Here is a 14457-nt window from a genome sequence, read left to right on the forward strand (position 1 = left end):
TATTTATTTATCTTGAGGAAGAGAGAGTGCACAAGTGAGTGAGGGGCAGAGAGACAGGGAGAAGAGAGAATCCCATGACCTGAGCTGAAATCTAGAGTTGTACAGTTAACCAACTGAGCCACCCAGGCACCCCCAAGCATTTCTTAATGCCAAGCTCTATGCTAGACCCTTTAGAGATGTGTCATTTTATTTAACTTAGTACTTAATGAAGGCCATCTCCACTGTACAAGGTAATCAAACTCAAGCTCAAAACATTAAAACATTCCCAAAGTCATAGCACAAATAAATGATAACTCAGGAATTTAAACCCAATATGTCTGACTAAACTAAAGCCCACACAATACTATTATCTCCCCCCAAATGCTAAATAATTATATCCAAACAACTCTACTTTGGGCAAGACAGACTGAAGAAATACCTACACAAACTTACAGGTTATACACACAAAGATGTTCACTACAACATCATTAATATCAAAAAATCAGAAAAACATAAATGTCCAACAATGGGGAAATAGTTAAATAAACTATGGCATATATATGCTATGATATACTAAACAGTCACTAAAAAGAATGAGGTAGATCCATGTAACAGATGTGGAAGAAGACCCATATTAAATTGTTATATTTTATAAGTAAGTTGTAAAACAATATTTATGACATTATTTGTTTTTTTAAAAATATGAGAAATTAGTAAATTGGGTTTAGTTTAAATAAGTTGAATTTCAAATTTTAAAAATTATGTAGAAAAAAATAATTTAATATACAGATAGTATCTGAGATACTAAATAGAAGATATGAAACGTAGAAATATCCAGAAATAGGGGCGCCTGGGTGGCTCCGTTGGTTAAGCACTGACTTTGGCTCAGGTCATGATCTCACGGTTTGTGAGTTCAAGCCCCGCATCGGGCTCTATGCTGACAGCTCAAAGCCTGGAGGCTGCTTCGGATTCTGGGTCTCCCCCTCTCTCTGCCCCTCTACTGGCCCTGCTTGTGCTCTCTTTCTGTCTTTCAAAAATAAATAAACATTAAAACAAATAATTAAAAAAAAAGAAATATCCAGAAATACAATATAGGAAAACAGATCTGAAATGCAGGAAGATGTGAGTAGGCAGACTGAAAAGATATAATATATATCTTTATATATAGATAGATATAATATGTCAGAAAAAACTGATAAAAACAAGCACATCAAGATAAATTATGGTTAACCTATTGAACTATAAAAATATAGAAAAGCTTTTTGACATCCAGGTACAAAAAGTAAATCACTCTCAAGAGAGAAAAATTAAATCTAAACTGATCTCAGACTTCACAGCAACAGTCAATGCCAGAAGATATGGAATAATTTCTAACAAATTGTAGGAAAGACGTTTTGACTCAATAACATATGTATACAAATTCTCTTTCAATTTGGACAGAAACAGGCAAACATTGAAAACATGAACTAACTCAGAGAACAAAGTAAGCACTGAAACAATTCTAAATGATAGAAATCTATCTAGGTTTATCAAGAAATAAATCATAATTATCAATGTTAAAATGGACATATCTGGGTGGTCTGGTTTAGAATGGTATGTTGAAATATTGTTTTCTCTTGCTTTATACTGTTTGAACTAACTTAAAATGAACATGGGTCCTTTTAATACAAAACCTGAGGTCTGTACTTTTCAAGCACAAATAGTATTCCATTTAAGTAAATTAAAACAGTCAGAATTGATATATACTTACAGAAACAAATCGACATTTGACTGGATCTGAGAGTGGGAGAGTTAACTGCAAAGGCCCATGGGGGAACTTTTCAGTGATGGAAAGTTCTACATTTGACTCTTACACAGGTGCATAAATTTATCAAAACTACATAATATTATACTGAAAACAGGAGCATGTTACTGTAATTAAATTATACTTCAATAACACTGACTTAAAAGGCAGTATGAGTAACTCACGAAAAATTATCTGGTGGCAAAGTGGTTGTCAGTCACATACAAAACACACACACACACACACACACACACACACACACACCCTACCTAGGGGCTATGATTACTTTCCTACCAAATGCAATCAAACAGTGATTTTTGAACAATTAACTTTGAACCTAGATTTTAGGTAGAGGGTAAACAAGATCTCCAAAAAATGTAAATGACTGGTCCTCTATACAATCTACAAAGATCCTCAAAAAAGACAAAAAAAAAAAAGTACATGGACATGCAGATTTTGTTTGTCATTAGAAAAATGTCTGGAACAATGCACAAGAAAACCAGAGAATTCGGTGGGTGGAGGTAGGGTATGAGTCAATTCTTAAACACTTCTGCATTGTTTGAATTTTTATGCCTAGGATATGTTACTTCTGTGATTAAAAACGTATGTAAAATACAAAAATAAAGAATTTTAAATAAGTTTATTATTTTTAAATAATATACGCATACTCTATTTAATGCCATCCTACAGAATATGCAATAATTGTTGGCTATTTGTCTCAAAAACAGTGTTCAAAAAATAAAAATAAAAATAACCTAACATTCCATTACAGTACACCAGAGTTTCAAGTACAGTCAGTATGGACTCAATGGGTTCTCCAAGATCCTTCCAGAAAATCTGTGAGGTAAAACTTATTTTCTTAATAATGGTAAACTGCTATTTGCCTTTTGCCTGTGTTGACATTTGCACTGACAGCGCAAAGTAGTGGGTGAAACACTGGTGCCTTACCACACTCAAGGTACTGACACTAAACCATACTCAGTCATTGTAGTGGGTCTTCACCATCATGTGCTCACAGTGAACAAAGAAAATCCAGTTTCACTGAAGAATGTCTTCGGAGAAACAATAACAGTAATTTTATTAAATCTTGACCTGTTTATAATGTCCTGTATGACAAAATGGGCAGTACAAAACATACATCATTTTTGCAGCAGACCAAAGCAAAATGGCTGTCCCAAGGAAAAACACTGGTGCAACTCCTTGAGAGCAAAGCTGAATGAGCTAGTCGCTGTTTTCATGGATCAGCATTTTTATTCAAAAGAACAATTCACAGAATGCAATTATTCAGACTTAGGTATGAGGCACACATTTTTGCAAAACTGAAGAAAATAGGACTCTCACTTCAAGGGAAATAACTGGCAGGTGTTCTTTTCCAATAATAAAATTTGGGGAAATATTACAATTTTGAAAACTTGTATCTGCCATTGTAGCTTAACAGCTTCCCAATACTTAGAAACTGTTTTGATGAGATCAGTGGTGATATTAACAAATGTGATCTGTTAGGTAATTTAATGTCTGTCAATATTTGTAAAATCTTTATCAAAGAAGCAATATTTCCCAAATTATCAATGTATAATGTACCAAAAAGTCATGCAAGAATAAAAGACCCATTCAAAGTGCAAGATAAACCAATGGATTTCAGAAAACAGAGAAAGAAACGTTTATTGATATGGTTTCAATTCTGCATAGTAAAAAACTTTTAAAAAACTAGTTCTTATTGAATTCTGGTAAATACCAAAGAATATCCAAAATTATTTGAAAATGCTGTCAAAATATCCCTTCTTTTTCCAACTACATATCTGTGTAAGGCAGATATTCTTTATATATTTTAACCAAACCAACATATCATAATAATTGAATGCAGAAGGAGATTGGGGAATCCAGCTGTCTTCTAATGAGTCAGATATTGAAGATATTTCCAAAAATGTGGAACAATACCACTCTTCTTGCTAATATTTTTTGGTTTGGGCAAAAATTCTTACTTGTCACAAAAATATTTTATGTCAATATACAATGGATTTATTATTGTTTTTAAATTGATTAATAAATATTCTTAAATGTCCTTACTTTTAATTTCTAATATGGTAAATATCAACAGATATAATCCACATAAACAAAAGCTGTTTGTGGTCCTCAATAATCTTTAAGGCCCCAATAATCTTCAAGGCCAAAAGGTTGAAAGTCTTTGTAGTACAGCATTAACATATTTTTCACATGTCCTGCATATTGTTTTAAGTCCTGGCTAACAAATGCTAGCATGGCAGTCTGTATTTACACATGAGTAATATGCATAAGTGAAATGTACTACAAGCTTTCTTAACCAATGAAAGCCTAAGATGCTAGCCTGATTGGAATGTGTTCTTCAACAAGTGACGTTTCCGACACTTGGGCCTCTCTTTTTGCCATGTATTTTGTGTTCTGGCAAACAATCCTGACAGATGGGGCTGACAGAAGTTGCATAACAGGTAATGATAGACCTGGTCCAAGGAAACAAAGATGAAGTGTTATAACAGATATGGATGTTACTTAAGGCATCTTTGAGTACATGATCAAGGATGTCCCTATGAGTAGAAGACTTACGAGATAAACATCAGCAGACTGATTGGATAGTCCACACAGAATGAGCCCCAGCTGGGAGAAACTATGTGTGGAAAAGAAAAAGGGAAAGGAATGGAAGGGAGGACACTGGGCAGTCTCCCTTGGGCGCAGGTTATGATGCCTCCACATGGGGTTCATCTAGTTAATGCTCTTATTTCTAAAAGAACTTCTCCAGTACTTTGTACACATGATGTGGGGAGGGGGAGATTGAGCTTAGACTACACAGGTGTTATTGTTTTTAATTACCTCTGTTCTTGGGAGACTAGTTTTAACATACAGGCCCTAAGGACAAAGAATACCAGGCATGGCAATGGGAAACTTGACGGTTCTAAACAAATGCCCAAAAGTCCAAGGTCATTCTTTCTTACATGGAGCAAGATCTTCAGAAACTCCTTAGGGGAATATATTTCAAATATCAACAACTTCAAAGCTTTGTGATTAAAAATAAGCTAAAAATAAATTTTGAAAGATCTGTATTACCTTTTTATTTTTTTAATATGAAATTAATTGCCAAATTGTTTTCCATACAACACCCAGTGCTCATCCCAACAGGTGCCCTCCTCTATGCCCATCACCCACTTTCCCCTCCCTCCCACCCCCCATCAACCCTCAATTTATTCTCAGTTTTTAAGGGTCTCTTATGGGGTGCATTACCTTTTTAAATTAACTTCCAACTCACAGAATCTGGAAAGTCTATGAAAATAGATCTGTATCACCTCTGTTCCACAAAATACATACTAAGGTTTAAAGATGAACTAAAGCTGACACAGTCACACCAAATCCCTAAAAAATGTTTAACAAAAATTATTTTTCATTAAAAGAGAGAGCAAGAACATTCTTTTCAGGTACTCCAAGCACACAGAATTACCAATTATATGAACAACCACTCAGTCATTCTCAAGTATCTACTGAGCACTTACTATATGCCAGGTATGGTACTATCTTTTAGGGAAAATATAAATATAAATATAAATATAAATACACACTGAATTATATCATGAAATTAACTTCATGAACAAGGGGAAAATACTAGCATGGAATAATGTCCACCTTCTCACTCACCACTGCCCAACTTCTAAAGTGATTACTGGGTCGGGCTGCTTGGCTCCGGGGTTGATATATCCTCAAAATAGGTAGAGCTAAATCATTGGAAGGAACCATAAATGGCTAGATGCTAAAAGAACAATAAAAGAACCTGATGGTAACAGAACAATACAACATCCTCCAAAATGTTAGGAGACCATGAGGAGGAAAGAGGACAGAAAAGAACCAACATTGATGAGAATGTGGGAGTGAGAGAAAACATATTTTTACATGAGCAACTTGTGTCAACAGGGAGAGACTCTGGACAAAGGAGGGTAAAGGGGCTCTCTAAATTAGGACATGATCTTCAACAGACTTCAGAAAAAATTTAAACCTCTTTCCAATTTTTAAAACTACTGGATCAGTCTTTTAAGACTGGCCTACAAGTGGCCCCATGACACTAGAGTTACATTCACAATGTCACATTGTGTTATTACATAGTTATGACTCTTGGTAAAAAAAAACCAGCACTGAATTTCCAAACCTATTCTACTTTAACCATCTATTCCAACCTTAAATTCCAATCCACCATCATTCATACCGCTGATATTAACCTAATTCTCTGAAGATTTCTCCAAAGAACTCTACGTGGTACAAGGATTTCCTGAACTCTGTGCTTCTAGCATCTCAACTTCTTTACTGGAAAGGCTTTCTAAAATAAATTGTACGTCTAATACTGCCAGTTTGTTACCTCTCTCAAGATCAAAATGCTAAATGAAGAAAAACCAGTAAATAGACTTCTATGAATATTTTTTATTGAACACTTTTTTTCACATTGGAAACTGTATTTATTTAATCCTATTCTACAAACATAATAATTTTAGTGACATATTAAAAGATGATCTTCCAAGCATACATAAGTGAGGCAGAGGCACACAATACAGGAACTACGGAGTATCCAATAATGGTAGCAGATCAATGGCTGAGTCTATCACTTGTGAAATTAGTAAACAGATTTTATTTCTTTGACTGATTTCATGGGTTTTTTTTACGTTTATTTATTTTGAGAGAGCGCGCATGAATGTACACAAGTAGGGGAGGGGCAGAAAGAGCCAGAAAGAGAGAATCCCAAGTTGGCTCCACACTCTCAGCACAGAGCCCGACATGGGCTTAAACTCACAAACCATGAGATCATGACCTGAGCTGATATCAAGAGTCAGGCACTGAACTGACTGAGCCAGCCAGGCGCCCCATGACTTCATGTTTTTTTTTTTTTTTTAATCATCACAAATGTAAACTATTCTTTCTTATGTGGTAGGAAACCAGGTACAGAGGAAATCAACTACTCAAACTTTAATAGAAAGGAAAAAAATCCTTTCACACTTTAGTAAGATCAGCTTAACTAATGAGTAACTAATTAACTTTCCACTTTTAAGACCAAATTCAGCTCAAATCATATGGCGTTTTGAATACCACCCAAGAACTGACACCCCCTCTGAAACCAGTTATTCTCAATTATGATCAAAGGGGGATTTCAGAGCCTCCAGATGGTATGAGAGCTGCCCTCAAAATCCAAGGGTGAGATATATGAGTGCCAGACAGCCCTTATCAAACAAAGGAGGGGGGACTTGCAGTGACTCGACTCCAGAAACCCAGCAATCCTACCTCCAATTGCCTAAAACATCTTTAGTGTGGATAACTATAAATTTAGGATCCCTATTCTAAACAAACTAACACAGATGAGAATTTCAGGGGGAGTGCCACAATTTCCCCACCTCAGCTAGCATTTCCAGTCCCTTGTTCTGTATAACCCACTGCAAATGCAGAATCTTGTGTGCCGGCACATCACCTTGTTTGGCACTAAATCACATGGGTTAACTATGAAGATCCAAACGAGACTTTTCATTATAAATGCTTCCACCATCAAAGTGTGAAAACACATTTGAAAATGTGTCACATACTGTTACTGGGGGGAAAAGTCTTTCCCCCCGCTGCATCATTACCTTGAGTCTGACAACAGTTCTAAGCAGAACATTTTAGAAGCACTTCGTGATTCTATGTTTAAATTGCTTCCTGAGTAGTCCATATGGAATATACAGTGTATTAAGCTTAATTTCTCTAAAATTTTCATCCAGTGGCTGTCACCTTTCATGTAGGCCAAACTACAGATTTTTTACAAAAAAGTGAATCCTTCTGGTGTGCCTGGATGGCTCAGTCAGTTAAGTGTCCAACTTCACCTCAGGTCATGATCTTGTGGTTCATGAGCTCCAGCCCCACATCGGGCTCTGTGCTGACAGCTCAGAGCCTGGAGCCTGCTTTGGATTCTTTGTCTCCCTTTCTCTCTGTCCCTCCTCCGCTTGCACTCAGTCTCTCTCTCAAAAATAAACATTAAAAAAAAATTTTAAGTGAATCCTTCCAAAGCAGCTACCCAGTTAAAGTTACAGCTAACAAATCGAAGTTCACAATAAAATTTTCAGAATGCTAATATTTAGCATAATAATTCTTTTCATTTTCATTTCATTTTACATGATCCTTTCTTTTTATAGATTTTCTCAGATTCTGGAAAGTTATCTGCTATTGCAAGTAATCCCAGATATTAAAAAAAAAAAAAACCTTCAGATAAATCTAACCTATTGGTAGAACTATACAGAAGTCAACTTTTCTATTCAGATTCCCTCTGAATACTCCACAGAAATTCTTTTTTTTTTTTTGAACACTGTGAATGTATTTAATGTCACAGGACTGTACACTTAAAACTGGTTGAAATAATACATTTTTTTGTTATATATATTTTACCACAATTTACAAAAGGGAAAAAAACACAAGTGGGGACTGAGCCCAGATCATAACACTGCTGGGAAAAGACAGCCAGGTGATTCAGTTCTCAGCCCTAAAGAGAAGGAGGTGTGTGTGTGTGTGTCTGTGTGTGTGTGTGCACACACATGTGTGTGCACACATGCTTAGAAATTCAAACAGAAATAAAAACAGAAATTTCTTGACATTTCTTTCAAAAGTTTAAGAGACTCTGTATTTCTACCTTTAGTGCATCATGTCTTTGTAGTAGCCAATGCTCGAATGGTTATCTATTTAGCATCCAGAAGCAACTTTGTTCATTCTAAGTCCCAAGGATGGGCCCTAATTCATTCAAAACAACTCTGCCTTTGACTTCAAGAACTTAATGGCAGTCAGGTCAGGATATGGTATTCTCCTGGAGACTGTTATGCTAGGCGCAAGCACACAATAGCTGTTCACCCTCTTCCCCTCCCCATCTTCAAGAAACTGAATGACAGTGGCCTTTCCATGGCCTACGGAATAAAACCAAATTCAGCATTCAAGGCTCTCTACTATCCTTTTACTATCTTTGTAGCCCTTTCTCCTTTTACACACATCTCTTGCTCTAGCAGCTAGACACTTGGCCTTTCAAGAATATGCTCCTGAACTTTCCACTTCATATCCTTTGATCCAGGCTGTTCCTTTGCCCTAGGAAAGGAGACCCGACTGCTCTCATCTCAGCCAATTCAAATCCTACTCAAAGTCCAGATCAAAAGTAAACTTTTCTATGAAGTCTTCCTTGATAGCGCCACTGATAAATGGCACTCATATTTTCCTTGTATCACTAACCATTTGTGCATGCTTACAGCCTGTTGCAAAACTGCAAACTTCTTAAGGGCTGCAGACAAACTCTTGTACTCTGTCTTCCACCATCTCTCCCCATCAGACACCCAAATTCAGAGTTGTAGCTCCGCAAATATTTGTTGAACAAATGAACACAACTGTTCATTTCTGAGGGTGAAAAGTGTCTGTACATAATAGATTGTCACGAAGGCTGAACTGTCCTTGGAAGTCTTTAAACATTCTAGGATAGCTTGGGAATAGTTCTGAAGGAAAGGAAACCAATCAGATGACCTTGTATAAGGCTACTTCTGCAAATTACATCAACTCTTTAAAAGTACTGCCTAATAACTCAAAAACAAACTACACACAAATGCGATTTACAAAAAGGGAGCATAATTTATTGTAGTAGATGAAGGTTAAGAACAGATTATTTTTACCAAAATTTCATCTGCTCTTATAGTAATATTTATAATATTTTCAGTTACGTCCAAGACACTGTATAAAAAGCTCATTTACGCTAATTATTACACACTTGAAAAGCAGGACAGAAAAACGTTGGCCCCTTCAAACTGGTAACCAGACAAAATTAATTTGGAAGCACATACTCACATCACTTAATTATTGTCTACACATCATCACCAAAAATGTATATACTGAACTCCAGGAAAGTTATCTGTAATTTTGACGATTTCCTTCACTGGCATCTATGAAAAAAGTATTCAAAATTTTGTATTCCTCTCTCCCCTACTAAATAAATTTGAACAATTTAAGTCGACTAAAACGAAATCCCTTCAAGATCCATGCATACATTATCAGTTCAAATAAGGCCACAAAACTAGGGGAAAAATACTGATATCTCCAGAAACAAAACAAACAAGGTTAACCACAATATTCCATAAATCACTGAACCTGCTCTTTAAATGAAACCCTTCAGAATAAATCTCAATACATCTCTTCAATTAAATGGGACAGAAAACGCTTCCAAGGCAGTGCACTCACAAAAGAAAAGGGCAAAGATGAAAATCAGAGTTTAAATATGATGGCTATTCATCGAAAATAAAATGTTAAGAAAGATTAGAGTAGAAAATTTAAATGTAAATAGCTTTAAAAAAAACATTAAGAAAATTAAATACACGTTTAGTCTTTCTGTTCTAATATTGTTACCTTTTATGTATTTCAGTAAGCCAATTTAAATGCTTTGGGGGAGAAGCTGGAGTACAAAAAAATTATTGTTTTCGAACACAGTGTAGCACGCTGTAGAGTTATTTTTAAAGCAAAGATCACATTTTCAGTCAAACCTGCGTATGCTTGTTAAAGGTTATGGTAAAGCTGCAATTTAAAGTTTTCTCAATTACTTTAAAGGCATCTCTATTTTTCCTGGAGCCGCCGGGTAACGGAAATACTGTTTCTCACTGGACCCAGTAAGTGAGGGAGTGATTACCTAAAAAGAGCACGGCGGGGTCAGAGGCAAGTCCGCGATCAGAGGGAAACGAGCAGCGGGTGCAGTCACCTCTTGGATCTGGGACACCTGAGCTGCGCGCGCGGTGAGGACTGGGGGCACCCGCGGGATAGCAGCCGTGAGAGTGGGCGCGTGAGCCCCGGTCGATAGCAACGAATACGGCCCCTGGGAAAGTTGGGCTCCCAGGACCTGGCAAAGGTCCCCCCGGGCCCGCCGGCCCAGGCTGGCCCCGCCGGGAGCGGAGGGCTCGGGCTACTCACCGTGCAGAGAAAGAAGCAGGAGAGGCGCCAGAGGGGAGCCCGGAGAAGTCATCCCGGGGCCGCGGGGAGCGCGCCCGCCGCCCGCCCGATTCCTCGTCGCGCTCTTGGGGCAGCCGGGTCCGCCCGGCGGGGCCGGGACCGTGAGACGCTCAGACCAGGCAAGTGCAGCTCTGCCCTTCCGCTCCGCGGACGCTGAGCTGCGACCAGGCGCGTCTCGGGCTCGCCGGCCTAGCCCCGCAGCGCCGCGGATATCTCGCGCTGCCCCAGGACCCGCCGGCACTGCCGCGCCGCCGGGGGAGCCACTCCCCCCCAACTCTCGCCGGGCTAGTAGGGCAGCAGCCCGGCTCCGGCTCCGCTCCGCGCCGCCCACTCGCCCCGCTCGGTCTCCCAGGCAACCGCGGCTCCAGCGCGACGCCTGGCGGCCCACCCGCGGAGCGAGCGCGGCGCGCAGCTGGCGCTGCCTGGGCCACCTGTGCGCGGTGCCACCCCCTCCCCCGCACACCGGGGCGAGCGCCGCTGGGGACCCACCGGAGAACGCCCTCCTGGCCTTCTGTCAAGGCCCACCCCGGCCCTGAATCACTCTCCAAACAGTGGGTGTCAGTCTTGATCCCCAGAGTCCTCTAGAAGGACTTTCCACAACCTTCATCCAGCTAGATTCTTTTCTGTTGTACTTTTCAGATGATTTCTGTCCATTCCTCTCTTCTGTAGCCTACATAATCTGAAAGAACCTACCTAATTCCAGCAAAATTAAGAATTGATGAGGTTAATTCTATTCCATAGCTTTTTTTTCCTTTTTCCTGACTACCCTTTTTTCCTTAAAAGAGCATAAGGGCTTCATGCTCCTCGCTCCCCGATTCTATCTTCTCTTGCCCTTTCAGCAAAACTTATCTCAACTTCTAATATTTAAAATTTGCCGTTTTAGGGGCCCCTGGCTGGCTGAGTCGGTTAAGTGTCTGACTTTGGCTCAGGTCACCGTCTAGCGGTTTGTGATTTGGAGGCCGGAACAGGGCTCTGTGCTTACATTTCAGAGCCTGGAGCCTGCTTGGGATTCTGTGTCTCCCAATCTCTCTCTGCCCCTCCCCAACTTGCGCACGCGCTCTCTCAAATAAACAAATAAATAAATAAATTTTAAGTTATAGTTTTAAATGTTTTCTTTAACTATTTGTTCACTAGTGAGAGGGTGATTGTATTATGGTGGTTGTTACTTTGGGTTATTTTTTGTTTCCTGTTTGTTTTGGTTGGGTGGGAAGAGAGACATTCTTAGCATCTGAAATTATTTTACTTAAATATCTACCTACCTCTCTCCTTATAAAAACTAATCTTCATTTCTTATCCATTGTATCACTGGTGTCTTAACAGCTCCATAGTCACTTTCTGCTTCAGCCTCTTAATGGGAAACTTCTAAATTCTTTGGACATACCTGCCTGGGGAATGTCAGACTATTCCGTTAATTTCTACAGCAACATAGATTAGGATTCTTGGGGCCATTAGGAAATTTTGAGCCCCCATTTAGCAGATATAATCCTCACATGGCAACTCAGAATGAAAATAGTATGCACAAGAGAAAGGCAAATATGTAAAACATCTATACATTTGGACAAAGATTGGAAGATACATGTAAAAATAACAGTATCAAGATGATGGAATTATGGATGCACTTTTCTCTTTTTTGAAAATTTTGATGCTATAGTTTTTAAGTAAGAAAGTAAGAAATGCCAATCACCTTTAATACCAATACCCTGAAAAGATATAGTCTGATTATGAATTGAAGATGCTTAAACTTTGCTCACTACCTCCAATTTGTTAGAATCCCTTACCAGATCTCTAATGGCAAGAAAATGATAATATGACAGTACAGATTATTTGATACTAACAACAGAAATTTTAGATTTCAACTATGATTTCATCACTGGGATCATTCTCATTCTTTTAAACTCCACAGCAAGAGCTAGATTTTTTTTTCTACATTCAATCCAATTCCTTATCTTGTCCTGCACACATTTCCACATTCAAACCCCATGCCAAACAGGGTATAAGAGTAATTAATATAAAGAGAAAAACAAGGAAGCTGTCAAATGACAGGTGCTACTCAGAACAGGTCTTCACTTTACTATAATCCCAGATTTAAATATAGAAATAGAATATTTGTTTTTTAATTAAATAAATAACCTAATAATCTAGATGAAAAGCCCTGATAAAGCAAGTTACCTGATACATTTCTTAGCACATCAATTCAGCAAGCATTTACAAAATACCTACCTTGTGTAAGACACTGGGTTAAAGGTCAAATACAAAGTACAAGATATGACCCCCACCCTTTAAAAAACTTAACAATTATACATGGGATATATACACAAGGTTATGAATCAGAGAAAGAGAGCTCGCTCTCCTGCCTCTATGTCACCATAGTGTACTTCTACCTCACCCAACAGGAGCTGGTGAGTTATTAAGAGAACAGAGTGCTTACAGTTAGGTGGAGCAGCCCTTTTAATAGAAAAAGAAGTGTGGCTTCTGAGGGGGGAGTGGGAATGATCCGATTTCAGACAGCAATCTGTCTGCCCAGAAGCTCGGGTGCAGATGGTAGATGGTGGACTCAAAGGAAGCAGATCGGCAGCACTAGAAACTCTAAGGGCTGTTCACAGAGGCTTCAAAAAGGACACTCTCACAGGAAACAGGGGGAAAAAAAAGTGCTTTTCAATTCACAGAGTTAATACCACTGGCATGTATTTTGAGTAAGTTTGTTACTAGTAGTGATGAGTTTCACCAACACTTTCATCCTAATCTGCTTTATGACCACAGTAGGATTTCTTTAAATCTCTTAAGTATTCTGAGTGCTAAAGCAACAGACATCTTACATCTGTATAATACTTTATAAACTTCAAAGTGCTTTCGCATATGTTATCTGCTTGGATCTTCACAGCAACCCCAGGGGTATGTAAGGCAGTTATTATTCCCCCCTCTCCACATCGTAAGACACTGAGTCTCAAAAAGATCAAGGGACGCTTTGGGGATTGCAAATACCAAGGCAGAACTGCAACCAAGGTCTTCTGACATTCATCCTATGGTTGTTTCCTACCACACCAGTGTTTTTCTTTTAGCTCTTTATAGACCAACATCGGAAGAATTTCATATAAACCATAGGTTAGTGTCTTAAAGCTGTCTGTGGGAACACTGCAGTTGCTGCCCCAACATACATCAGACCCCACCCCAACACTTCCACCCACTCCCATAGGAATAGCCCATAAAATTTCTGCTACATAACGTAATAATAATCTTGGGCTCAAAACATTGATGACATGAGAATATAGTCAACGTCTAAATATCTAAATATGAATTATCCCAATTCAAATTGTAATCCTAGACCAGCTTCTATCCTCCACCCATGAAAATGCTGGATGATCTTTCTACAATGTTACTCTGCATTCAAGAATGGAAAATTAGTTTTAATATTAGCTTAAGAGAAAAACAATTAAGAAAGAAAAACGATGGAGGGAATTTTAAGGCTTTCCAAAGCCAAGAATAAACTATTTTTAATTAGCTACTTTTAAATTATTAATAGCACCTATCCCTCTCCATTTATGTATATAATTAAAGATTAATTGCATTTAAGTTTTTGAGAATGTCTATGGAATATTTTATAAGAATATCATTCATTTTTTTAAGTAAAGTTTATTTCTCTATTGGGGGAGGTGGGCAGAGAGAGAGGGGGAGAGACAATCCCAAACAGGCTCCCGTGCTGT

The 14457-nt window shown here is 38.4% G+C and overlaps 1 protein-coding gene across 3 annotated transcripts in view; it reads right to left on the reverse strand.

Moving 5' to 3' along the window:
• Positions 1-11025, reverse strand: part of IGSF11 (immunoglobulin superfamily member 11) — a 128920-nt gene extending 117895 nt beyond the window's left edge. The window contains exon 1 of one of the 3 annotated variants that reach the window (XM_043594224.1): positions 10718-11025. In XM_043594224.1, coding sequence (XP_043450159.1) covers positions 10718-10769 — 52 coding nt within the window. In that variant the 5' untranslated portion in view covers positions 10770-11025. The remainder of the gene's footprint in view (positions 1-10717) is intronic. The other 2 variants (XM_043594226.1, XM_043594223.1) reach the window with 2 other exon arrangements.
• Between the last annotated feature and the right edge of the window lie 3432 nt (positions 11026-14457).

Source organism: Prionailurus bengalensis, chromosome C2, assembly GCF_016509475.1.
Source record: "Prionailurus bengalensis isolate Pbe53 chromosome C2, Fcat_Pben_1.1_paternal_pri, whole genome shotgun sequence".
NCBI classification, from domain to species: Eukaryota; Metazoa; Chordata; class Mammalia; order Carnivora; family Felidae; genus Prionailurus; species Prionailurus bengalensis.